The sequence below is a fragment of the Oncorhynchus kisutch genome, linkage group LG16 (genome assembly GCF_002021735.2).
Source record: "Oncorhynchus kisutch isolate 150728-3 linkage group LG16, Okis_V2, whole genome shotgun sequence".
In the NCBI taxonomy this organism is placed as follows: Eukaryota; Metazoa; Chordata; class Actinopteri; order Salmoniformes; family Salmonidae; genus Oncorhynchus; species Oncorhynchus kisutch.
This window is the reverse complement of record NC_034189.2, coordinates 17,249,983-17,276,806: the sequence shown is the minus strand read 5'-3', so window position 1 is coordinate 17,276,806 and position 26,824 is coordinate 17,249,983. Positions and strand designations below refer to the sequence as shown.

Here is a 26,824-nt window from a genome sequence, read left to right as displayed (position 1 = left end):
ACAGGGCTACCTGATAGCCAACCACCTCCCCAAGGAGGACCTGCTGGATGTTTGTCTGTACTGTCAGCACTACTGTCTCCTCCCCCTGGCAGCAGAGCAGCGTGTGGGCCAGCTGGTCATCTGGAGAGAGGTGTTCCCACAACATCGCAACCAGAACCCCCAGACACAGACCAATAAAAACCACTGTACCAAGCCCGGCTACTGCCAGCCACAGGGACGCTACTTCCTGCTCATAGTGGGACTGGTAAGATCGTAGTATTAAATAGAACACTAAAGGATGGCCATCTTGGTCTGGAAAGCTTTCATTCTAGAAACACATTATTTTCTTCTGCATTACTAAAAAGAAGAAATGCATCTTAATCCTGTTAGACTTGATCCCTTACCAAGATGGCTGCCATTATCAACTTAGATACCTATCAACCATCTAGTGAGTTGACCCTTCTCTCTCCTTCTCCCCCAGAGGCATTTCATGCAGTGCGTCCTCCTGGAGGCAGGGGGCTGTGCGTCCCCTGCCCTGGGGGCCCCGGGACCTGACTGTGTGTACGTGGACCAGGTCAAGGCCACCCTCCTGCAGCTGGAGGGGCTGGACGTAGGGATGGAGGAACGCCTGGCCGCCCCGCCCGCACCCTGCCTCTCTTGTGCTGACTGGTTCCTTCCCTCCTCTGCCCGGGACAGGTTAGTTTTAGTTTAGTAGTTAAGTTAAATACTTTACAACGAATTAACCTTAGTTTAGTAGTAAAACACACATACACATTTAGGATCTTAATTTGAGCCAGTTTGCTACACCTGGAAAATAAGTTTGCAGCAACAGGAAATGTGAATTATAATTAATGTACATTTTTGTAGGGGTTGATACCTTTTTGGTAAGGGAAAATCAAGTCTGAAATTTCAAAGTGGAAATTACAAACTTCAGAAGCCTTTTTAAACCTTGAATACAGTGCTTTCGGAAAGTATTCAGACCCCTTCACTTTTTCCACTTAGTTATTATTCTAAAATTGATTAAATACTTTTCCCCCCTCATCAATCTACAAACAATACCCCATAATGACAAAGCAAAAAGTTGTTTTTAGACATTTTGCAAATGTATTAAACATAAAAAACAGATACCTTATTTACATAGCTATTCAGACCCTTTGCTATGAGACTCAAAATTGAGCACAGGTGCATCCTGTTTCCATTGATCATCCATGAGATGTTTGTACAACTTGATTGGAGTCCACCTGTGGTAAACCCACAGTGCATGTCAGAGCCAAACCAAGCCATGAGGTCGAAGGAATTTTCCGTAGAGCTCCAAGACAGGATTGTGTTGAGGCACAGATCTGGGGAAGGGTACCAAAAAACACAGTGGCCTCCATCATTCTTAAATGGATTAAGTTTGGAACCGAGAAACTGAGCTATCGGGGGAGAATGGCCTTGGTCAGGGAGGTGACCAAGAACCCGATGGTCACTCTAACAGAGCTCCAGAGTTCCTCTGAGGAGATGGGAGAACCTTCTAGAAGGACAACCATCTCTGCAGTACTCCACTAATCAGGCCTTAATAGTAGTGGCCAGACAGTAGCCACTCCATTTGGAGTTTGCCAGAAGGCACCTAAAGGACTCTGACCATGAGAAAAAAGATGATCTAGTCTGATGAAACCAAGATTTAACTATTTGGCCAGAATTGTGTCACGTCTGGAGGAAAACAGGCACCGCTCATCAACTGGCCAATACTATCCCTATGGTGAAGCATTGTGGTGGCAGCATCATGCTGTGGGGATGTTTTTCAGCGGCAGGGACTGGCAGACTGGTCAGGATCGAGGGAAAGATGAACCGAGGAAATTACAAAGAGATCCTTGATGAAACCCTGCTCCGGAGTGCTCAGGACCTCAAACTGGGGCGACGGTTCACCTTCCAACAGGACAACGGCCCTAAGCACACAGCCAAGACAACGCAGGAGTGGCAGCAACGCTTCCCATCCAACCTTGAGAGGATCTGCAGAGAGGAATGGGAGAAACTCCCCAAATACAGGTGTGCCAAGCTTGTAGCGTCATACCCAAGAAGACTCGAGGCTGTAATCGCTGCCATAGGTGCTTCAACAAAGTACTGAGTAAGGGTCTGAATACTTATGTAAATGTGATATTTCAGTAGTTTTTTTGCAAAATAAATGTAAAAAACGTGTTTTTGATTTGTTATTATCGAGTATTGTGTTTAGATTGTAACGTAACAAAAAGTGAATGGGTCCGAATACATTCCAAATGCACTGTACACTACAAGTTTTACATTTACTGCATTGCAGGGAAGTTATACTGTAAAGGCGTGATCAAATTAAGATCCGACATTGGTATAAAATCCTCCAGGATGAGACAAAGTGGTCAGAATACTTACTTCCATTGTGGTCCTCAGGTTGGACACCATGGCTGCATCGTCCCCTGTCCTCAGTAAGCTGGCTGGGGCTGTGAAGCCACCGTCCTCCGCCCAGGGAGGGGGGAAGGGAGTGGGCAGGAGTCTCTTCGGAGGGGGTGCCCGGAGACCTAGCCCCCAGAGGAGTCAGTCGGACAGTGGGAGCGAGGGACAGCCGGAGGGGGGTGTAGGAGGGCAGACAGGGCTCAGTCCACACTCCACCCCGGACTCAGCCCGGAAGCTGGACGGGCGGAGAGACTCGTTGGGTTCGGGTGGATCTGATGGGAGTGGAGCCAGTGGAAGTATTTTCAAGGTATCGTCATAACTTTCCCCCTTGCTAAGGTTCCATCAGCTGTATTGACTTTGATACCTTATATTTGTTAGACACGCATACACAACTAGGAGAAAAGAGAGTTTTTAGTGAGCACAGTATGCGTGGGAATCTATGGCTTTTGTAATTTACCAATGGACCTTTTGTTGTCTATTTGTTCCCCTAGATTCCCAAGATGAAGCACCCTAACCCATTCTACCTGGGCACCCTGAAGAAGAGTCTGACAGAGAGAGAGACGGAGGAGATGTACCACACCATTAAGTGAGTGAAACAGGCCAACAATGTTAGAAGTTAGTTTATCCTTGTTGTAATAATGGTCTAACGCCCCATTCTATTCCATTATTTTCTATTCCATCCATTCTATTCCATTCGTTTCTATTCCATTCATTCTCTACTATTCTATCCCATTCCACTCTCTCTCTGTGCTGTGTTCCCAGGTTGACATCTGGGGCAGAGAACACTCTGTTCCACTATGTGCTGATGGAGACAGTACAGGGCATCTTCATAGCTCCTACACACAGGGAGCTGGCCCAGCTCAGCGGCTCCATCCACCCTCAGCTCATACGTAACTTCCACCACTGCTGCCTCTCCATACGGGCCACGTTCCAGCAGAGTCTACCGTCCAGGGTGAGATACGAAACACACACCCACGGGTGTGTACATGCACGCACATACCCAGACACATTCTTTCTCTCTCTCTCTCTCTCTCTCTCTCACACACACACACACACACACACACACACACACACACACACACACACACACACACACACACACACACACACACACACACACACAACACATTCTCATATGTAACAATGTGTCTGAGTTGTAATAGCCTTGTCGCAAACTAGGCTTCCCTAAAATGGGAAGCCTGAGGATGTTCCATGGCAGAAATCATCTAGAGAGGGGTCGGAACCCGTTGTAAATCAGTGACGCCTTGCAACACGTCAAACCATTCAAATTAGTGACGTAGGGACAACATTTTTTATGTTATTTCGAGATGTGCTAAAGCTGCAGCAAGAGGGGAGAATGGCCTACAATGCTGACCTGAGGGAAAGCATGAGGGACAATAAATAGCTAGCCACAATGTGGTTTATTTTGATAAGTCAGCTAATCTTGTAAGCTACCTAGGTATAACTAACTAGCTAGTTACATTTCTCTCAACATTATAAAGCCTACACATTTTTTTAAATAAAAACAGCATATTATTGACCTAAAATGTTAGCTGTATTAGTCCAGTCGCTAGCTTATCCAGGGTCAGTGATACCATGTGCTGTCTATCTATGGGAACAACTGCAATCATTTTGCATGTAACATTGCTAAAATGAATGAATGACCGCAGTGCCGAGGCGCCACTACAGCCTGGGGTACGATCCAAGGCTGTTTCACAACCGGCTGTGACCAGGAGCCCCATAGGATGGCCCAGCGCAGTCCGGGGCAGGGGAGGGTTTCGCCGGTGGAGATTTTCTTGGCACATCGTTCTCTAGCGACTCCTTGTGACAGGGCAGGGCGCCTGCAAGCTGAATCCGTACATCAGTCGAACAGTGTTTCCTCTGACACATTGTTGCGGCTGTAGGCTAACTCAACTGAGCTGCTATCTAGTTACCTTTTCACACTGTTAAACTAAGTTAATTCAATGTCATCAGCTAGCTAACTTCCTATTAGATCGCTGCTGGTTAAGCGAGCAGGTTGATAAGAAGTAGCAGAACACACCTGTTCAGGGCCTGGTTAGTACTGGGATGGGAGACCGCATGGGAATACCAGGTGACGTAAGCCAGAAATATATATATATATATATATATATAAAAAAAAAAAATACAATGCTACTTGTAATGCGCATCCCCTATACTAGCGTTGGCCAACATTGCTCCACTGATCCCTGATCTACTGGGTGATCTACTTTGATTTCTAACTTAACTATTTTGTATACAACATTTGAAAACATATAGGATATACCCTTAGTCTCTTGGGATATTCATTGGGACCTCTATTAATCTGCAAACATGCTTTCACAGCTTCCCATATCTGTGGACAGAAAACTTCACAAAGAAACAGGCTTCAGAATACTCCAATTAGACAGCACTGAATATTATGTTGCTATTATCTCTCTCCTCAAAGTTGTCCTCTCCAGGGACTGGAACAGGAGAATATTTTCATAATGTCCTCCCACAAAATTACCTGCCCTATCCAGTAGCCTGTACTGACAGCTGATTACATCAAGATAGAGATCTAATAGGAATTTAGCTAGCTGATGACATTTGATTAACTTAGCTAAACAGTGTGCAAAGTTAGCTAGATGACAGCTCAGTCGAGTTGGCCTGCAAAGTGGCCTACTATAGCAGGCTAGCTAGCTAATAATACATTGTTTTTAACATTTAAAAAATGTATTTACTTACTTGAATAGGTTCTCCCGTTGCATGTTTTTTTGATTCTTACAAAAACAAAATAATGGACAATCTTTACGATATTTTCGGTCTAAGGCACTGCATCTCAGTGCTAGAGGCGTCACTACAGACTCTGGTTCGATCCCGGTTTAGAAGGTGCTAGGACGTTTGACTTTACCAGAGTAATCCACTCTCAATTTCAATATATATAAATCGCAGACTGTCGGCCACACTTGATAACTTAAAAAAATAGCACTTGAAACTAGCATAGGGAACAACTACCCAGACGGAAAACAGTGATGCACAGAACACACAGCACCCCTTCTATGGGTGTGTGGGGGAGGGTTCTTGAAATCTAACATCCTATCAAAATCTTGCAGTTGAGGAATAACAGGGCACTATCTGTGTCATATTTTCATGCTTGTTAAATTGTAAAAAAAAAAAAAAGAAATGCCAATAAATATATTGTACAAAAAAAAAACATCTTGCAGTTGGGAGCCAGCAAACAATTCAAACCGTTTTTGCAATACAAATTTCCAAGGGAGGTATGACAACGATGATTTTTGGGATGTATGGCAATGCGAGACTAGAGTTGTAACAACAAAGGTAGTGTTTATGTATAAAATCCTAGACTTCTCTGTCTATATAAATGTGTTTTTATCTCTGTTAGCAGGGTAGGCGGGGTACAGACAGACCCCAGAGGACCCATGGGCTGGGCCCAGTGAAGGAACACGGGGTTCTGTTCCAGTGTAAACCTGAGAACTGGACCGACCAGAGGAAGCCTGCTCCCACCATGACCTACTGGGTGATAGGGTATATGACAGTACAAAATACTAAATGGTACCCTGTTCCCTATGTAGTGCACTCAATACTGTCATCTCAAAGGGCATTGTATTCTATATAGTGCACACTAGGACGCTCTGCTCATATGTAGTGTACAGTATATGGTGAATAGTGTACGTAAGAGAACAAAGTGTTTCTAGTCAATCTTAAATGGCACCCTATTTCCTATGTAGTGCACAATTTAGAGACCTAGCCAATATACTATATGAGGAAACACTTTGTCTTCTCACGTACCCTATTCTCTATATGCTGTAGACTAGATTTGACCAGAGCGGCTCAGTGTACTATATGGGGAATAGGGCGTGGCAGCCCAACTCCACTATATATGATTGAGTCTCCTATTATGATATTTATTTAGCCTCTGTTGCTATACAGGGTCAGTGTTATGAATTATGGCTTTGTGTGCGTTGGCAGCATTATGAGTGATGTCTGTAATGAATGTAGGGATGGTGGTCTGTCCTTGTAGAAATGACTGATGGCACTTTGGTTCTGTCTCGGGCTGTTGATTTTGGACGCCCTCGTGTGTGTGTGTGTGTGTGTGTGTGTGTGTGTGTGTGTGTGTGTGTGTGTGTGTGTGTGTGTGTGTGTGTGTGTGTGTGTGTGTGTGTGTGTGTGTGAGACTACAGGTGGCCCTCAGGGAGAGAGGTCTGTCTGATTGGTAAAGAAGGGAAGTAAAACTGTCTGGGTGGTAGAGTAAAGAAAGGAAGTAAAACACGAGTTAACTTTGAGTGAGAGGCTTGGAGTAGCAGATCACCATGTAACAGCTGGGTTTTAGGTTTCAGTGGCAGTTAGACGCATACTGGGCAGAGAGATCTTCATTTATCAAGGTGGTCCTGTATTGCCTACTCTCCTGACCTCTAGGGCTTTTTGTTCAATTTTTTAAATTACTTCGCAATTATATGTCCTGCCTACCTATGCTCCTCTGCCTTGGGTGCGGCCCAATAATATCTCCTTTCTCCTGAAGTGTGCACTCGTTCACTATTCCCCACAAAATGAAAAGCATTGGATTGGTGGAGGCATGGGCTAGAGAGCGTTTCCATATACCAGTCAATTCCTTTAAAATCCATGAAGGGAAGTGAACAAGTGCACACTTGAGGAGAATGTAGATATTATTAGGATGCCCCAGAAACCCACTCTGACATTTTCCTCTTCTTCCTCACTTTGAAGCTCTTGTCTCTCTGTGTTCCAGCCGGATGCTTCTAGAACCTGTCCCTCAGGAATTCTATGTGTGTTTTCATGACTCCGTGGCAGAGGTTCCCGTGGAGATGGCCTTCCGCCTATCTTTCGGCCTGGCCTTGTGACGAGCCGTCTGCCAACAGTCTCTTAATGAACTCTGATAACACTACTACCTACAGACAGCGGTGCACAACCCTGGGTTCTTTTCATTAGGCATCAAATGGGAGAAAACTGATCGAAACAGGGAGGGGCTACCTGAACTCCAATAAGAACCGCTTGTTTGTTTCCCGTCACAAAATATTTTACAACAGTACACCCTAATGAACACGACCCTGGTCTTCAACGTTTCATACTCGACCTCAACGCCTGCTTACTGTCTGTCTGAGATATTGCGGGAACTAAGACTTGTCTTGTTCCAGACAGACATTGATCACCTGACAGCAGATAAAAGGAAAGACCAAGGTTGTTCTCTGTTAGACTTGGACCAGCTCCAGTGGAACAGCAGGGGACAACGCTGTGGAACATTCAGATAGAAATATATTAAATAGAAACAACACGCCTCTGATATGTAGAATATTATTGTAAGGAATCACGTCAGCTCTATTCATTGCATTTCTATCTGTAACGTCTCACTACACTTGCCTACTGAACGAAGCCCTGGGTTTACTGGATGCAACAATTTTGTGTCCGAAATGGCACCCTACTCCGTATTGAGTGCACAGCTTTTGAATCTGGTCAAAAGTAGTGCACTATGTAGGGAATAGTGTGCAATGTAGGACAAGCCACTAAACTCAATAATACCTCAGAAAACAAGCTGCAGGGAAAGCATTTTGCTGCTGTTCTGACCGTAGAAATAGAATATCATTCTAGTTCAGTAGTTCTGACATTGCTGTTCACTTAAAGGTGCTACACATAGGATTTTTACTTTTGCATTTTAATTTCTGAAAATGTCCATAATATATCTGCAGTAATAGTGGAATGACAGTGTTTCACAGTACTACTTACCCACCAGTGTTATGATTGGCTGTGATATTCGCCTATTGATTTTGACCCGCCAGAGCAGCTTCTGACTCTGGCTGTGTTATCTAGTGGAAATCGCTCTGTCATTTCCTGGTTGCAAAATTTCTACACTGTTCGCTCAATTTCAGTTTGTGTGAAAACAAGCACTGGATAGTGTAGGGAATCATTGTACAATCTAAATTGCTGTGAAATATCTTGCAATTCACCTAGCATAAGGCTGCATTCAAAACAAAACTCCCCCTCATCCCATTTCCCTGTAACATGGCAGAGAATTGCACTTGAGCCTTTACTTTGGGTTTTGCTCCACCAGCTCAAACAGCTGACAGCTGAAATTGCAGTGCAAAAATCCTATGTGTAGCACCTTTTAAGTGTGCCTGACCAAATAATGTGACTGTTCTTGCTTGCAAGCCTCTCCACATTGTCATGGCAACCGCCTTAAGTGGAGTTAAATTCCTATATGTTATTGATTGTGGGGGGGGGTATTGTATTTAAGATGTACAGTATTTTGCATAGAAGTCAAATCATTTGTGATACAAATGCACCTTTGAGTCTGTTGATTAAAATAAAAACCTGTTTTGGTTTCTTGGGGTAATTTTCTCAATTTATCAAACAGTGTGTAACATGTTAACATGATGCTATACAGTGCTTTACAGCTTCCTAAATGAATACAAAACCATTAACGATATATTTACACAAATGAAAGTCCTTCATGATCAGCTGATTCATTTCACAAAACAAGGTTACCTTGTTAAATTCTTATACAATCTACATCACGTGGATTTCCACAAACAGAGGATCTAGAAAGTACAAACTGGCTAATGTGGCTGTAGCCTCCATTATTATGATGCGTGTTATCAGGGCTAAATTTGACTGACTGACTGACTGATGCATTGATTTGAACCACATTCATCTCTTTTGTAAGTACACATAATGTCATTAGTTTGTCACCAGAAATGCAGAGGAAATGACCAATTACTGGACATATCAAGAAAAAAAAGAAAGCATTTTTAAATAAAAAATATCCACCTTGTCCTTTGATTTGCCCTAGAGTCTGTACGGCCAGCAAGCCAAAACCTTCCAAAGAGGTCAAGTTCAAGTGGTGCTCTCCACAACAAGGACCAGATTCTTCTTGTAGCACTCCAGACTACAGAGCGGGATCCCCGTCTTGGAGCACGAGTACCTCTTCAGATTACTGCACCCGTTTACGCCGCACCCTACCGGTGCCGGTGGAGGGGGGCACGGGGGAGCAGGGGTGGGGGCTAGCACCCCCTTGGGAAAGGAAATCCCCATTCCCTGGGCCGAGTCGCAGTAGCGGACCATGGGACACTGGGCCTGCTTGGACTTGCGTTCCCTCATGCTCTTGATCTTGGCCTTCGAGGTCTTGGTGAGCCTCTCAATGGTCTGGTTCTTGTTCTCCTCTGCCTTCTTGGCAGCCTGCAGGCGCCTCTTGCGGGCACGCTCCTCCCTCTTCTGCATCATCTCAGCGGTCATCTCCTTCTCCTTGTAGCCCATGGGCAGCTCCAGGAGAGGCTGGTTCTGTTGCTTATGCAGGAGGGCTTTCTGTAAGACAGAGGCAAGCACACACAAACACACAGTCAGGTACAGCAGGATGTAGACCTAAATCTATAGGGTTAGGGCATTTCTGTAACCTTTAAGTTTATAACCACTAGCAATTTCTCAGGTCATATCGTAACCTTAAATCACATGGTGGAGGAAAAAGTCAGAACTCTACATGTCAGACTAGCCTAGGCCTGTCCGGACCCTGTTACCTGTCTGGCTGTGAGCAGTGACTCATCGACCTCCTTCTTCAGCTCTCCGTTGTCGTCCAGCTCTCCTTTCTCCAGGGCGTCCAGCCACTTCTCCTCCTCGTCCACCGGCCCCCCCAGCCCCCCCAAGGAGTCAGAGTCCATGTCTGGCAGAGGAGACGGGTCCAGGTTACTGTCCTCATCTAGAGACAAGAAACAGACAAGTACATGGTCAAGATATTAGAATGACATGGCTGCGATCCAAATTTTTACAAATTAATTAAAAACTAAAGCTGAAATGTCTTCCGTCAATAAGTATTCAACTCCTTTGTTAAAGCAAGCCTAAATAAGTTCAGAAGTAAAAATGTGCTTAAAAAGTATCACAATAAGTTGCATGGACTTATTGGACTGTGTGCAATAACAGTGATAACATGATTTTTGAATGACTACCTCATCTCTGTACCCCACACATAGAATTATATGTAAGGTCCCTCAGTCCAGCAGTGAATTTCAAACAGATTCAACCACAAAGACCAGGGAGGTTTTTACAATGCCTCGCTAAGAAGGGCACCCATTGGTAGATGGGTAAAAAGAAAATAAAAATCTAAGCAGACATTGAATATCCCTTTGAGCATGGCGAAGTTATTCATTATACTTTTATATCAATACACCCAGTCAATACAAATATACAGGTGTCCTTCCTAACGGAGTTGCTAGAAAGGAAGGAAACCGCTCAGGGATTTCACCTTGAGGCCAATGGTTAATTTAAAACAGTTACAGAGTTTAATGGCTGTGATAGGAGAAAACTGATGCTGGATCAACAATGTTGTAATTACTCCACAATACTAACCTAATTGACAGAATGAAAAGAAGGAAGCCTGTACAGAATAAAGAATATTCCAAAACATGCATCTTGTTTGCAAAAAAAGTAATACTGAAAAAATGTGGCAAAGCAATTAACTTTTTGTCCTGATTGCAATATTATGTTTTTGGGCAAATCCAATACAACAAATTACTGAGTACCACTCTCCATATTTTCTAGCATAGTGGTGGTTGCACCATGTTATGGATATGCTTGTAATCTCTAAGGACTGGGGAGTTTTTCAGGATAGAAAAAATAAATGGAATGGAGCTAAGCACAGACAAAATCCTAGGAAAACCTGGTTCAGTAAGCTTTCCAACAGACACTGGGAGATGAATTCACCTTTCAGAAGGACAATAACCTAAAACACAAATCTACACTGGAGTTGCTTACCAAGTAGACAGTGAATGTTCCTGAGTGGTCGAGTTACAGTTTAGACTTAAATCTGCTTGAAAATCTATGGAACGATTTGGTGGTTGTCTAGCAATGATCAACAACCAATTTGAGCTTGAAGAATTCAGAAAATAATACAGGTGTAGAAAGCTCTTAGACACTTAACCAGAAAGACTCACAATAATCACTGCCAAATGTGTTTCTAACATTTATTGACTCAGGGGTATGAATACTTATGTTTCTTAAAACATGTTTTCACTTTGTAGATGGGTGAGATTTTTTTTTATTTAATACATTTTGATACGGCTGTAACACAACAAAATGTGGAATAAGTCAAGTGGTGTGAACACTTTCTAAAGGCACTGTGTATAGTAAATCAATCAGTTTAAACAGGAAATGACTTTTATATTGTTTGGACATGATGAGAGTAAGAGACAGACCTTGGCACTCACCAAGCCAGGCCCGGTACTGCTCGAGTGGGACGCCCTCAGAAGGCTCCTCATCGTCATCATCATCCGAGTCGTCATCATCGTCCACGATCATCAGAGGAGACGGGGTGCGGGCTACACCAGGGACCACACTGAATGTTGGCACACTGGTTCATTAAGAAAAAGGAGAGATAACGAGAATGGGGTTTCAGGTCACGTGAACGCTGGACCTATCATTTGCATCAGAAGTCAATAGGAACTGATTAGGGCCCGGGTGAGTTTCTCCAAAATATAAACAATATCTTTAGCACTAAGACCATGTTAAAACCATTGGTAGGCAATGGGCAAACCATGATCTTTATGTTTTCTGAGAAACTCACCCTTGTTACGCTCAGTGGTCTCTGTGTCACTCTTAAAATAGAAGCCAGCGAGGTCTCACCTTTTGGTCCCCAGCGTTTGGCCTCCCAGTTTGATCTTGAGTCGAAGCTGTGTGGGGGGCTTGAGTCGGAGCTGCGTGGGGGGCTTGAGTCGGAGCTGCGTGGGGGGCTTGAGTCGGAGCTGCGTGGGGGGCTTGATCAGGATGCCAGAAGATGACTCCAGGGCCTCGGAGTAGGAGCTGTGCCCGTCGTCACGGTGATGCTTCTTCTTGTGCTTCTTATGCTTCTTGTGTTTCCTCCTATGGAGGCTGTGTAACCCCAGGTGGTCTCCATCACCTGTAGTCACAGATAACCAATAAATATGTAGACAAAATAGATACAAAGACAATCAGGCCTATTTAGAAGTGTTGTTCATAGGTTGGTGGCATCTTAATCGGTGAGAACAGGCTCGAGGTAATGGCTCGAGCAGAAAAGGTGGAATGGTATCAAATACATCAAACACATGGTTTCACTCCGTTCCAGCCATTATTATGAGCCCTCAGCAGCCTCCACTGGTGTATGGGCTCGGTTGGTAGTGCAAGGCGCTTGCAACACCAAGGATCGTGCGTTTGATTTCTGCTGGGGCCACCCGTCAAAAAAATGTATGCATGGTTGTCCACAACTTAAAATGTTTAAAAAAAAGAGTGCTCTGTTCTTTCGACCAGTCCGCAAAATTTTTTAAAACATGTCTTTTTTTCATATATAGACACACCCTATGTGTTTGAATAAATCAACTATATGCACTGAGCTTGTCTGATGCTTTAAGCGCAGTGTGTGATGAAATAACTAAGACACACAAATGACTCAAGGGAGAGTCCAATGGCCAAAAATACCTCATTTGTTTAGGAACATCATTCCCTATTCCCTCAACCCCTACTCTCTTTATGTAAAACATGTATGCATGATATGAACTTTCCTAATAGGGCCTGACCTATCTAATAGGGCCTATCATAATCACATTAATAAATTGGTTATAACCAACTCCAAACACCGTAACACACCACAGGTACCAAACAGGTGCTTTTAGATCACAATATTATTATTTTTTCTTACCATTTGGAACAGTGTAAATTACACTAAATAAAGTATAAATGTACCAGTCAATATCTATGAAGCATTTATTACAGCAGACTATAAACAGTTGCATGCATTCGTGAATTGCGGTTTATTTATTGTTTCGCTCCTTTTTTATTTAATTTTAAAACTAAAATGCTAAATTGCAATTCAAAGCGTGAATGACTCGTATGATGACATGAGCGAACGATTCATTGATTGATACAGTAGCCTATTTATTGAAATAAGCCTAAGTAAGTTACAGTACTAAGACTAAAGAGGACAAGAAACCAACTAATGATAATGACATTTCCTATTATAATGATGACCATAACAATAATTGTAATAGGAGAAGAAGAAGATCAAGAAAAGGGAGGGCATAGGAGCGAGAGCATATTATGTGAGACAAGCAGGTGCTGTTAGATTACAAAATTATTTTTCTGCTCGTTTGGAACAGTGTAAACAACATAATATAAATGATAAGTAAAATCAGAGACCTCAACCCAATTGGGACGAGTTGGACCGCAGAGTGAAGGAAAAGCAGTTCAACAAGTGCTCAGCATATGTGGGAACTCCTTCAAGACTGTTGGAAAAGCATTCCAGCTGACTACCTCATGAAGCTGGTTGAGAGAATGCGAAGCTGTCATCAAGGCAAAGGGTGGCTACTTTGAAGAATCTCAAATATAATATTTATTTTGATTTGTTTAACACTTTTTTGGTTACTACATGATTCCATGTTATTTCATAGTTTTGATGTCTTCACTATTATTCTATAATGTAGAAAATAATACAAATAAAGAAAAACCCTGGAATGAGTAGTTGTGTCCAAACTTTTAACTGGTACTGTAGGTCATATAGGGAAAGGTGCCAATTCAACAGTGCACTGAACATTAAGTTTCAGAACTGCTGACAGCAAACGTGATGCAACGCAGGACAAAAGCGCATTTGTTACACCATTATTCTTACATAATATAACAATTTACAATTTTAGTAGCACATGTCTAAAAGGCTCTACATGGTCAGTCCAACATCTGCAGTGGCTGTACAGCATTTACTGCGATGCGGCCTCCGTAGAAGTCAGAGCAAATATACTTTTTGCACTTCGTGGAGCAGAGGTGTTGGGAAGGAATTTGTCAAGGAAGTGAGTTTGTGTTTATACAGGACCTCCTGACCCCACCTACCGTCAACCAATAATTTCAATGAGGAGCAATACGGAGCTCTCCACATTGTTACAAAATCTGAGAGGCACAGAGCAATGCAGTACAGAGCTTGATTTGACCTCTGCATGCCTCCAAGGGCTCCGCAATTGCGTCACACTCTCCAAACGAAGCCTCTGATCACAGATTAAGCATAAATTGGCTTTAAAAGCCCCTGCATGGTCAATCCGAAATCTGCATTGGCCGTGCAACATTTACGGTGATACGGCCTCTGCAGAAGTCAGGACATTCATACTTCTTGCGCTTCGCGGAGCAATGCAGAGCTTTTGTGATGGAAGTCAATTTGTGTTTATACCTCCCCGCAATTGCGTCACACCATCAATATGGCGCCTCCGACCACATTTTCGGATCAAGCATAAATGTTCTCTTAGAGTGATGGACTGTGCCATCCCCATGACCTCCGCAATGGATTAGTCCACTGAGTTAGGTGTCTTGTGCACCATGGAGTTTTTTTGAGAATGCTTGACTAAGGAACTCTCAGTTTATTGACCAGTCGACTAAGCAGGGTCAGCCCTACCGCATGACTGTTAGTGGCATTGGATAAAAGTGTCTGCTAAATGGCATATATTATTATAATAATGCCATGTATGACTCAAAATAATGACAAGTGGCTTCTGGACTGTTCCTAATGGCTTCTTATGGCAAGTGAATATGATGGTGTCACATCTTCAATTCACAAACAACCAACCAGGCATTTGTATCCAGATGATTACAGGTTAGATCAGTAACAGAGAGAGGGGGTGGGGACTAAAAGAAAAACAGCCATGCTTGCGTCGTGGGAGCATAACATCAACAGTCAAATAAAACTCACCTAAAAGAAACCTTGGGTGGATCATGTCTTTCCTTTTCCCCATTAAAACGACTATATGTAAATCAAAACAAGCAACGGTGTTCTGCAAGTTTACATCACAGCAAGGTCGTTGGCCTTGATCTAGCTATATGCGGAAAAGTCGTGTTATCAAACGCGATAGCTTCTCGACGCACGAGCAACCTACTCGAGAGTTTTCACACGATTTGATAGCCTGGTAAATTGAAAATCATCTACTTTGCTAGCTAACGCAGTTGCAAGCACATTTGATGTGACAAATAACAACTGACTAGCTAGATGGAATGATTAGCTATCTACTGTAGCTAACATTAGCCTTTAGATAAATTAGTTGCTCACAAATCAATGATTCACGGTGCGGATGCAGCTGCTTTCCTTCGGTTAAGTTGCTAGTTATTTGTACAAACGGAACAGTAATGACTGAGTTATTATTTGAAAATACACAAGCCCGAGAAATCAAAACAAATAGCTAGCTAGCTACGTGCTAGCAGCAATGGAATATTTTCCTCGCGGGTTTCAATACGATTATTTACGTGTATTCGGGTACGCTGCCGCCACCCACCGGTGCGGCGGTGGAAGTACTGTCTAGCCTTGACTGTTACGTTGATCTGGTTCAGTATTAAATTATCGGTGATCATTTGTTACGATTTTATTATCAGGGATTCTTTTAATTTGTTTTGCATCATGCAGTTAGTTGATATACGTATAATTACTTGTACAGTAATCTCAAAATGATATACTTATTTTGACCCCTGGGTAATGTAGGGCTTGAAAGTAAACATTTTACTGTAAGATCTACACCTGTTGTCTTCGGGGCATGTGACAAATAACATTTGATTTGGTTTGACTCCAGTGGACTATTGCAGTGAAAACTACATTATCCAGTGGCCACTGTACGTTTAAGTGTCAAATGCTTAAGGTCAGTCATGAAACAAACGTGGTTGTATACATAAATCTGTTGTTCGTCTGCTCAAATGTATTCCTATTATATGATTTTTGTGCACTATATTTCAGGTTTAATCCGTGCATTATGTTCTTTATTTTAATTTATATATATTTTTGTTGTTGTTGGGAGGGTAGATCCTCTTTAATATTGCAGATAGATTGCGGCTTCAATCAATTTAATGGTCTGCATCATTTCCAATCCCCCATATATATTTTTTGTAAATATTTTATATATATTTTCCTTTATTATTTTCCCCTAACCCTACCATCCCGCCCCTAATTGGAGTAAACTAATAGTGAGCAACTCTTAGGCTTCTACTTCCAGCTTATACATACTATATACATTTTACGGACACAGAATATTTTAGATAGTTGTCTTTTGTTTGTTTTTAGTCCGATCCTTTAGCTCGACTCAACCCCGTCCATCTATCTCTGAACACCATCCAGTTTATATTTCTATTTGCCATATATTTTTCAACTGTCCTGTGATGTTTCACATAAGTGCTGAACCTTTCTATTCTCATAGATTCTACATATTGTAAATACATTTTTTTGCTAAGAGTTGTCTTATATTGTTGATCGATTGACTATGACTTTTTAAATCACCCAGCAGTGCTATTTGCAGAGTTAGCTCCAAATAAATGTTGCAATTCTTCAGCCATTCCCGATCTTGCAACCAAAAACAAGCTACATATGGACAGTACCAAAACAAATGATCCAATGATTATGTCTCTTTGCAGCAAAATCTGCAGAGCTGGGATGGTTGTATCCCCATATATATATAAAACATTCCTAAAACCCGGAAATAAGTTACCTCTGGTTCGTTCAGCCATTCCTATGTCAAAAATGAATGGGGAAGGAAAAGGGTTTTGGGATAAATGCTGAAAATAAGGTCTGAGGTTAACACAGGTTTAGGAGATTTTAAATGTTTTCTTCTATGAGATCATACCAGTCAGTTAACATGATCTTTATGAATTATGAAGTCTTTGTGCTTTCTGTGTCTTTTTATTATTACATAAATTCTAGTGTTGTTTGCTGATGAAGATATCTCATCAGTGAAGGCTCCTCCTCAGAGGAAGGGGAGGACCATGCTCCTCAGTGAATTTCATAAAAATTGAAATTGTCAAAGATTTTAAAAGTTATCCTTTTTCGATAAAACTATACTAAATATATTCACGTCACCAAATAACTGATTGAAACACACTATTTTTCAAAGAAGGTCTACAGTAGCCTCAACAGCACTCTGTAGGGTAGCACCCTGGTGTAGCCAGAGGACAGCTAGCTTCCATCCTCCTCTGGGTACATTGGCTTCCTTACAAAACCTAGGAGGCTCATGATTCTCGCCCCCTTCCATAGACTTACATAGTAATTATGACAACTTCCGGAGAACGTCCTCCAGCCTGTCAGAGCTCTTGCAGCATGAACTGACATGTTGCCCACCCAATCAAGGGATCAGATAATTAATCTAGTAGAGAAAGCATAAACTACAGCTAGCTAACACTGCGGTGTATAAAATGTGGTGAGTAGTTGACTCAAAGATTAACTATACTGACTATGAGGTTACTTGAGCTAATATGGTGACAACGATGTAAACTGTTTGTAGAGGTTTGGCTTGGAAAGGTTTTCTCGCCTGGTCACATGCAGCTGATTTGTTGTGCATTGAAGTCCACAAGCAGCATAAGATGAGGGACACATGTGCTCTATTATTATTGTTATTGTTCAGCGTTTGGTTATTTTGACCCTTGATTATTGTTGTTACTGTTGCCCCGTTGACAACATTGATTTTTATACGTTTTTATAATGTTAATATGGCAAATCTCCAAAGTAAGCTTTGGCAATATTTACATTGTTACGTCATGCCAATAAAGCAAATTGAATTGAAATGATTACAACGTTGCTGTTATGAGAGTGAACTCTGTTTACCCGTGATCAGGTGTATTCATTTAGCAGATTCTGTTGAAAAACGTTTCTTAAACGGAAGCAAATGGAACAAAACGGAGATAAACATACCTGTTTGCAACTGTTGGACTAATGATTACACCCTATATCAGCTAGATGCAGGCAAGAGTGCCTTACATTTGTCTCTCGGCCTGTGTGCGCACCAACATTGTAAACTTTCATTCATAGGCTAGGTTGCAGCAACCTCATGGTGGATATAGGGAAAATTTGAGTATCATGTAGTAGCCTAAACCTATCACTGTTACATTGAACTGGGTGAATGGAATATGAATGAGAGTCATCCGATATGCTGTAATAGAAATAAAACCAGGCTCATGAAAAGAAAATGGTCCTCTAACTGTATTTCACAGAACAAAACTCTCCTCAGCCTGTGTTCACCACAGACCTTGTTTCTGGCGTTTATCGAAAACCCCTACAAAAACGCCATTCAATTTCCCATAGGCTTTGCCCAACCAACCATGGCAGAGTTAGTGCCTACAAAACTACTCCATTACTATTGCTCTCTATTCGCGCTGCCTTTATTGCAAGATAATCCACTCCAGTGCTGCTGTATGCAGGAGCAGGACAACATAGTAACCTTAACTACTTAGGAGTTTAGTTCACAACCTACTACTGTACTTGTCTTGCCAGTAACATACAAGGTACTTTATCAACGTGCCAAGGATATCACACTCAAACTAAACATAGTATAACACATCTCATCATTATACCATAATCACGTTTTTCTGAAGATGATTCACATGGGATGGGTGAACAGTATTTACTATGTCATTATGTCTTGTTGTAACTTGACCCAACAATCAACATTAGTAGACAGCATGTAAATACCCTATCTGTCCATATGTCCCTACCTCTTCAAACAGTATCTTAGATAATTATCCTCCTCACGTCGACCTGCCCACCCCCCCCTCCCAGCTTCATTATTGAGGGAAAATGTACTTTCTATGCCTGTGATATGTGGTTGTCCCACCTAGCTATCTTAAGATGAATGCACTAACTGTAAGTCGCTCTGGATAAGAGCTTCTGCTAAATGACTCAAATGTAAATGATGTCAAATGTGTCATCATACAGCATGATGTCATGTGTTGCTGTTAACAATCGTACACTGTCACATTGTATATCTCTATTCCTCGGGAATGTTGACATACCACAGGAAAGACTGCTCTGTCAGTGTTAATTGTTCGAAACCTACCTGTGTTTTGATTTTACAGGAGCCATGAACAACGCTCGGTTTTTGACAGCTGTAAGTGCAGCTCGGAAGCCCTCCATCATCCGAATGTTGAGTAAGTCATGGTTCTTTGTCAGTTTTCAGGTTTGATCCACAGTTCAATGTATTTCATTTTATTAAGTTCCTAAAGTGTTGGGGTAAAATAATTTGGTTCAGTATAAGCCACAATACAATTTCATTATATGAGACTTGAGAAACCAACCTGTCTTTCCCTCTTCCACCCCTAAGCTGAGCTCCAGCAGAGGTCTCCCCCTCCATGATCTCCCTGGCCGGAGGGGCTCCCAACACCTTCCCTTCCAGTCCTGCTCCATCCAGGTGAAGAATGGGGACAGAATGGTGACACGATCACCTTCGACGAGCCCATGATGAAGAGGGCTCTACAGTACTCTGCCTCCAGTGGGAAACACTGGGTGTGTACGAAATAACACCCAATTCCCTTTATGCTGCACTACTTTTGACCAGGATATTATTTATTATGATTTATAAATTGGGTGGTTCGAGCCTTGAATGCTGATTGGCTGAAAGCCGTGGTATATTAGACCATATACCACGGGTATGACAAAACATTTATTTTTGATGCTCTGATTACGTTGGTAACCAGTTTATAATAGGAATAAGGCATCTCTGGGGTTTATACCTAAGAACAGCCCTTAGCCGTGGTATATTGGCCATATACCACACCCCCCTTAAGTATTTTAGCCCATGAAAGGGCTAGTCTTCTAAAAGATCCTGGAAGCTTCTTCAGAGCATGATATTGTAACAACCTTAACCCAACACCTAGTGACCTCGTCAAGAGGTTCGGATCTCTTGGCGTAACGGCTAAGGTATTGCTACAATATAGGAGAGTCAACAAAAACATAGCCTCCAAAATCTCCCCTTGACACAAACAGAGTAATATACAGTACATGTCTAGCTCTAACACACAATTCATATGGTCAGGAATTGGCTAAGTTTACAATGTAAAATCATTGGCCTGTTTAAACTGTTGACCTGTCACAGTGCTGTTCAACATTGAAAAGGTTAGGACAACATGACACCTATACTAGTCAATGGCAGTGTTAGAAGGGAGGTTATCTCTCTAATGGCTCCTTATCTAGCTTTATTACTATCTGTATAAATAGTGTCTCGTATTGGTCTATAGCTCTCTCAACCTGTGTGTACGCGTGTGTGTGCGTGTGCGTGTGTGTGTGCGTGCATGTGTGTGTGTGTGTGCGTGTGTGCGTGTGTGCGTGTGTGTGTGTGTGTGTGTGTGTGTGTGTGTGTGTGTGTGTGTGTGTGGTCTGCATTGGTTCAATCACAGCTGATAAGAGATGCCGGGACAATAAAGCCAAGGCTGAGTCTCAAATGGCATCCTATTATGCAGCCCAGGATCCAATACACACATCAAATACTGAATATGTTATTAATCCATACCTTGGCTGCTATTCAAATGTATTTATTAATGATTAGGCCTATTTCTTGTTTCATAAAAAGATAAGAGAATTGGGTGAGGTTTTGTAACTGTAGGTTATTCTGAATGGGGTGAATCCTAACCTCCAAATTCACGTCCTTCACTTTGCCTCTCATTGACTTAAATAAAAATTCAACTAAACTTAGAATTCGCCCCTATGAATGGAAAGGTTAAAGTAACTGTCCCAGTGAAAATCTGACTTTTGAAAGTTTATATTCTGTTAACTCATACCCAAGTAATGTTGTTGACTCTCGTCTTATACTCGTATTTGTGGCCAAAGCATAAATTGGAGAAAAAACACTTCAGACTGTTCAAAAAATGCTTTCTATTTCCTCATATAGGATGATGTCATTCTCCTAATATTTTTCATGACAGATGTCCACACCATTCTGATGTTGGGGTACGTCCACACCATTCTGATGTTGGGGTACGTCCACACCATTCTGATGTTGGGGTACGTCCACACCATTCTGATGTTGGGGTACGTCCACACCATTCTGATGTTGGGGTACGTCCACACCATTCTGATGTTGGGGTACGTCCACACCATTCTGATGTTGGGGTACGTCCACACCATTCTGATGTTGGGGTACGTCCACACCATTCTGATGTTGGGGTACGTCCACACCATTCTGATGTTGGGGTACGTCCACACCATTCTGATGTTGGGGTACGTCCACACCATTCTGATGTTGGGGTACATCCACACCATTCTGATGTTGGGGTACGTCCACACCATTCTGATGTTGGGGTACGTCCACACCATTCTGATGTTGGGGTACGTCCACACTATTCTGATGTTGGGGTACGTCCACACCATTCCAACACAGAAAAGCTGCTTTCTAACAAACTTTCTAACAATGTTTTTTGGAAGGAAAACAATTTCACTCAATTTCACTCATATTGCAATTCATTATTGGCGCCGGATCTGGAGGTTGTGGGCTGGTGTGGTTACACGTGATCTGGAGGTCGTGGGCTGGTGTGGTTACACGTGATCTGGAGGTCGTGGGCTGGTGTGGTTACACGTGATCTGGAGGTCGTGGGCTGGTGTGGTTACACGTGATCTGGAGGCCGTGGGCTGGTGTGGTTACACGTGATCTGGAGGTCGTGGGCTGGTGTGGTTACACGTGATCTGGAGGTCGTGGGCTGGTGTGGTTACACGTGATCTGGGGTTGTGAGGCCGGTTGGACATACTGCCAAATTCTCTGAAATGACATGGAAGCGGCGTATGGTAGAGAAATTAACATTCAGTTTTCTGACAACGGCTCTGGTGGACATTCCTGCAGTCAGTATGCCAATTGCACGCTCCTTCAAGCCTTGAAACATTTGTGGCATTGTGTTGTGTGACAAAACAGAACATTTTAGAGTGGCCTTTTATTTTCCCCAGCACAAGGTGCACCTGTGTAATGATCATGCTGTTTAATCAACTTCTTGATATGCCACACCTGCCAGGTGGATGGATTATCTTGGCAAATGAGAAATGCTCACTAACAGGGATGTAAATAAATTTGTGCACAAAATTTGAACGATGTAAGCTTTTGTTTCATGTTTCAGCTCAGGAAACATGGGACCAACACTTTACAGGCTGCTTTTATATTTGTGTTCAGTATACTTTTGTCTATGTTGAAGGGAATGTTTTGATTCTGGGTACGGGATCATTTTTTCCCCTTTTTTTGGTAGGTTTTTGAAATGCTTGTCAATCCTGGAGACGTTCTACTCCACGCATCTACCTACTCTGGAACTCTCGCTGCAGTAAGAAGCACTTCTCTTTCTCTCACTCTCTTTCTCTCTCTCTGTCCCCCTCCCACTCTCTCTCCCTCTCTTTCACCATTTTGCCCTCCCTCCCTCCGGTGACCAGCACGGTATGATCCTGGGGGGTCTGAAGGAGGTGCTGTCCCGCTGGGACCTGGCAGATGTCCACAAGCCACACAGCACCGTACCCAGGGTCCTCTACACCATCCCCAATGGAGGAAACCCCACCGGGGCCTCCTTGACCACCCAGAGGAAGAGGGAGGTGCAGACCCATACACCCTCAGAAAAAAAGAGTGTCAAGTAACACCAATTGTCCCTGTATTTAACCAGGGCAAGTCAGTTAAGAACAAATTCTTATTTACAATGACGGCCTACACCAGCCAAACCCGGACAATGCTGGGCCAATTGTGCTGTGATTGGGAGTCCCTATTATGGGACTCCCAATCACAGCCGGTTGTGATACAGCCTGGATTCGAACCTGGGTGTCTGTATTGATACCTCTAGCACTGAGGTGCAGTGCCTTAGACCGCTGCGCCACACGGGAGCCCTGTAGGGGGAGCCCTGTAGGAGAACCCCTTGAAAATAGGCTTCCTTTTTCAGGTCAGAGAGAACCCTTTTGTGTTCTAAATAGAACCTGGGTTTCAAATAGAACCTGTTAAAGGGTGCTATTTGGAACCAGAAAGATTTCTATCTGATCTTAAATGGTTCTATCTGGAGCTATCTTTTCAGAGGGATCCCCTAAGAGGACAAGTGGTGCCACATACCACATAATATAGGTCTTGTTCAAATACTTGAAAATGCACCCTTCCTTTCTACCTTCCTTCCTTGAAGTAATCACAGATTTGAATTGGTTGAATTGGTGAAAGTAAGAAGTTGGTAACCTTGCTTTCACCTATTGAATCAATTATAGATCAGTGCTTACCTCAAGGAAACAAGGAAGGAAGGATTTATAAAGTATTTAAACAGGGCTATGCATTAGCCAAGAAAAGAGGGAACCAATCTGAATCCATTGTTCTAGTTCTCATTAATGATTTCCCTAACGGTCTGATTCATGTTGACCAGCCTATGACTAGGGACTGGAGTTTGACACGGTCCTGGTCAGGTCACAGGGCCAGTAAAAACTACTGACACTGAAACAATGACTTATGCATATGGGAGCGAAATGATTGTGCTTGTTCTTTTCTGACCTGAGTGGAAAATTGATTTCCCTAAAGGTCTAATTCACCAGAACTAATCAGCTTTTGTTCTCGTTTTGACAGCTTGCCAGACAGTATGACCTCCTTATTATCGAGGATGACCCCTATTACTTCCTACAGTTTGAAAAGGTAAAAATGGTGTAATTGTTTCATGTATTTTGACTTTGTGTGTTTTATTGGGACACAGCACTGGCATCACCCCTACTGTATATCATAAACAGGCTGCTCACGTGTTTCTGTCTGCCTGCCTGCCTGCCTGCCTGCCTGCCTGCCTGCCTGCCTGCCTGCCTGCCTGCCTGCCTGCCTGTCTGTCTGCCTGTCTGTCTGTCTGTCTGTCGCCCTGAGCCCCCACGTTTCTCTCCATGGACGTTGACGGGCGGATCATCAGGACAGACTCCTTCTCAAAGATCCTGTCGTTATGGTGAGGCACACTGTCAGATCTCCAAAGCAACCATGTGGGGTTAGAAGTCAGGGAGGAAGTAGGAAGTAAACTGTTTTCATTGAACCTTTATTAATGCAGGTTAATCTCATTGAGATAATAATCTATTTGGCAAGAGAGGCCTGTTCAGTAGTCTGGGGTGGCCTAGCGGTCTATGCTGCTGCCTCTGGAGCAGAGGTCAGTTGTACCACTGCCAGAATGGATTCGAATCAGCACTCTCTCTCCTACCTTTCACCTCTATCTCCCTCTATCCAATAAACATACAAAGACTTATATCACTTTAAACTCTTATAAGACTTTAATATCGTTAAAAAAAGATAACTGTTTAGTTTCAGTTATTACACTATTACTAGTGATATCAGTGTAACTATTTTGTAGTAGTCTCTCTCCCTCTGAGGTCAGAGTGTTCAATGAGACACGTTGGCTATGTGGTTGTCTATTTACACGTCTGAACTTGTTTACAGAGGGATTAAGTCAGATTGTGTGTAAACAGCTGGTTAGTGGCACCTTGATATTCCAGTTTATGTTTGACAATTTAATTGCACACACACAGACACACACAGGATGCAAAAGCAGAGAGTGTTCCCTTCAGTATTAGTCAATATGGACCACAGGGACTGTGTGTGTGTGTGTGTGTGTGTGTGTGTGTGTGTGTGTGTGTGTGTGTGTGTGTGTGTGTGTGTGTGTGTGTGTGTGTGTGTGTGTGTGTGTGTGTGTGTGTGTGTGTGTGTGTGTGTGTGTGTGTGTGTGTGTGTGTGTGTGTGTGTGTGTGTGTGTGTGTGTGTGTGTGTGTGTGTGTGTGTGTGTGTGTGTGTGTGTGTGTGTGTGTGTGTGTGTGTGTGTGTGTGTGTGTGTGTGTGTGTGTGTGTGTGTGTGTGTGTGTGTGTGTGTGTGTAGGCTGAGAATAGGCTCTGTGGGCCCAAGCTGCTGGTGGACAGAGTGGTACTACACATCCAGGCTTCTACGATGCACACCAGCACCTTCACACAGGTGAATGAACCTCTACTTCCAACTCCAACACCCCCTTTAAAATACATGTCGTAATAAATTACCCCACCTTCCCCTTTAAAAGTAGGCCTAGTAGTAAACTACCCCACCATCCCCTTTAAAATAAATGTAGAAATAAACAAGTAACTACTATTATGTACATGTAGCATGCATGTCTTAGTAAACTTTCATTACCACCCCCCTTTAAAATGCATGGTAGGTAATAATGAAAACTTCAGCCATCTTTCATTTCATGTGATTGTATTTTCTACTTTGTGTCTCGTCTCTAGTCACTTTTTAAATACCATAAGAGGCTTCTTTCCTGTGACTGTAATAAGAGCAAAACTGGAAAGCTCCTGGGTGATATTCATCAGTGCACACCGTCGGAACATGTTTCGCAACAGAAAACGAGAACACGCGTTTCTTATTGGACAAATTTAGGTAGTCCCTACCCATTTTGGTCTGTTTGCTTCCCTTTGGTTCCTAGTGAATAGCACCATGATTAAAAAACCTTTTAAAGTGCTTTTCCCAGAAGAGACCGTTTGGCTGGGTTTTAATGAGACAAATGCAATCATCGAGAGAGAGATTTACAAGTGTTCCATTTAATTGTGTGAATGTACTGTAACATTCTCAGTATAGATTAGTGACATAATTGTCTGTAATTACCTCCCAAATGGCACCCTACTCCCTATATAGTGTACTAATTTTGACAAGGGTGGTCAAAAGTAGTGCACTGTGATGGATATAGGGCGCCAATAGGCAGACACTCCCACGTTTCCCTGTAGATGAGAGTAGACAGAAAGTGTTGGTAGTTTAATCAGTGTCATCACCGAGGTTAACACAATGCTAATTCACCTTTCATGAACTGGCTGGAAGAGCCAGTCCCACTCAGTCACTGCCTGCTCTTTGTAGACCAACTGCATGTCATCGTGACACCTGTGGGTTATTCACTCACACGCAGGAGGAAGTTAGGGAATAGATAAATGAGGATGTGTGATTAAAGAACAAGCACACTGTCTAGCGCCCTAGAATAGATGGAATTACATCGGTCGGTCTGATCGTCACTTCAGTTTCTCCTCAGTACATGTACATTATACAGAAGTATGGAATGTTATAGACAATATGGAATATAGAAAGAGTTCATTCCATTTGTTTACAATGTGAGAGAAGAAAATAAATAAAAAATACGGTCATGACATAGCTATACTGTATATTCCTTTTCCATGGTCAAGTTCTCAAAGGTTGGTAGTACCTTACATTATTGCTCAGTGGGGGCTGGTGAGAAGTCTCGCATGACTACCAAAACATTAAAATGTAGCTGGCCAGCGTGCGCACGAGATTTGGTTATTAGTGTCGAGATTGTGGTGACTTCTACCTTTGACTACTACACCCTGGCCTGGTTCTCAGTCTTCTATTTCGATTTCTCCCTTTCTCTCTCTCCCTTTCGCTCTATCTCTCTCTTCATCTCCCCCTCTCCAGCTCATTGTGTCCCAACTGCTGCATGGCTGGGGTCAGGATGGTGTCCTCAACAACATAGATGGGTAGGTCAAAGGCCGTACCAATGTCACCTGAATAAATAACACACCTACAGATGTAGGGTCTTAATTTGATCACCCTGTTGTTGCAGGAAATTCACACAAGCATTGATATTTAACCCTTTCTCCTATGCTGAGTCTCCTCCTACACATCTGAACAGCCAATACATCTCTGTTGCTAGACAGAACCTTAGTGATATCTGTTCTCCCTCACTTCATCTGACCTGACCTCTAACCCAAAGTTCTCACTCCTCCCC

The 26,824-nt window shown here is 42.8% G+C and overlaps 2 protein-coding genes and 1 pseudogene across 6 annotated transcripts in view; 2 read left to right on the top strand and 1 right to left on the bottom strand.

Moving 5' to 3' along the window:
• intu (inturned planar cell polarity protein) overlaps positions 1-8,717 on the top strand; it is a 45,878-nt gene extending 37,161 nt beyond the window's left edge. For 2 of the 4 annotated variants that reach the window (XM_031791903.1, XM_031791901.1), the window contains exons 11-17: positions 5-244; positions 461-675; positions 2,383-2,692; positions 2,877-2,971; positions 3,148-3,337; positions 5,771-5,910; positions 7,130-8,717. In XM_031791903.1, coding sequence (XP_031647763.1) covers positions 5-244; positions 461-675; positions 2,383-2,692; positions 2,877-2,971; positions 3,148-3,337; positions 5,771-5,910; positions 7,130-7,241 — 1,302 coding nt within the window. In that variant the 3' untranslated portion in view covers positions 7,242-8,717. Of the gene's footprint in view, positions 1-4; positions 245-460; positions 676-2,382; positions 2,693-2,876; positions 2,972-3,147; positions 3,338-5,767; positions 5,911-7,129 lie in introns of all 4 variants that reach the window. The other 2 variants (XM_031791902.1, XM_031791900.1) reach the window with 1 other exon arrangement.
• On the bottom strand, positions 8,032-15,614 carry LOC109906415 (INO80 complex subunit B-like). Of its 2 annotated transcripts, none has more exons than XM_020504094.2 (5): positions 15,062-15,614; positions 12,004-12,277; positions 11,577-11,731; positions 9,906-10,084; positions 8,032-9,696 (listed from the first exon to the last, which is right to left on the bottom strand). In XM_020504094.2, exons 1-5 carry the CDS (start codon positions 15,102-15,104, stop codon positions 9,229-9,231), a joined length of 1,119 nt encoding a protein of 372 aa, XP_020359683.1. In that variant the 5' UTR covers positions 15,105-15,614; the 3' UTR covers positions 8,032-9,228. The 2 variants fall into 2 exon arrangements, with proteins under 2 accessions (XP_020359683.1, XP_020359684.1); XM_020504095.2 differs by having other exon boundaries at positions 11,589-11,731; positions 15,062-15,613.
• A 3,582-nt stretch (positions 15,615-19,196) lies between these two features.
• On the top strand, positions 19,197-26,577 carry LOC109906217 (kynurenine/alpha-aminoadipate aminotransferase, mitochondrial-like; annotated as a pseudogene).
• Positions 26,578-26,824: the final 247 nt, after the last annotated feature.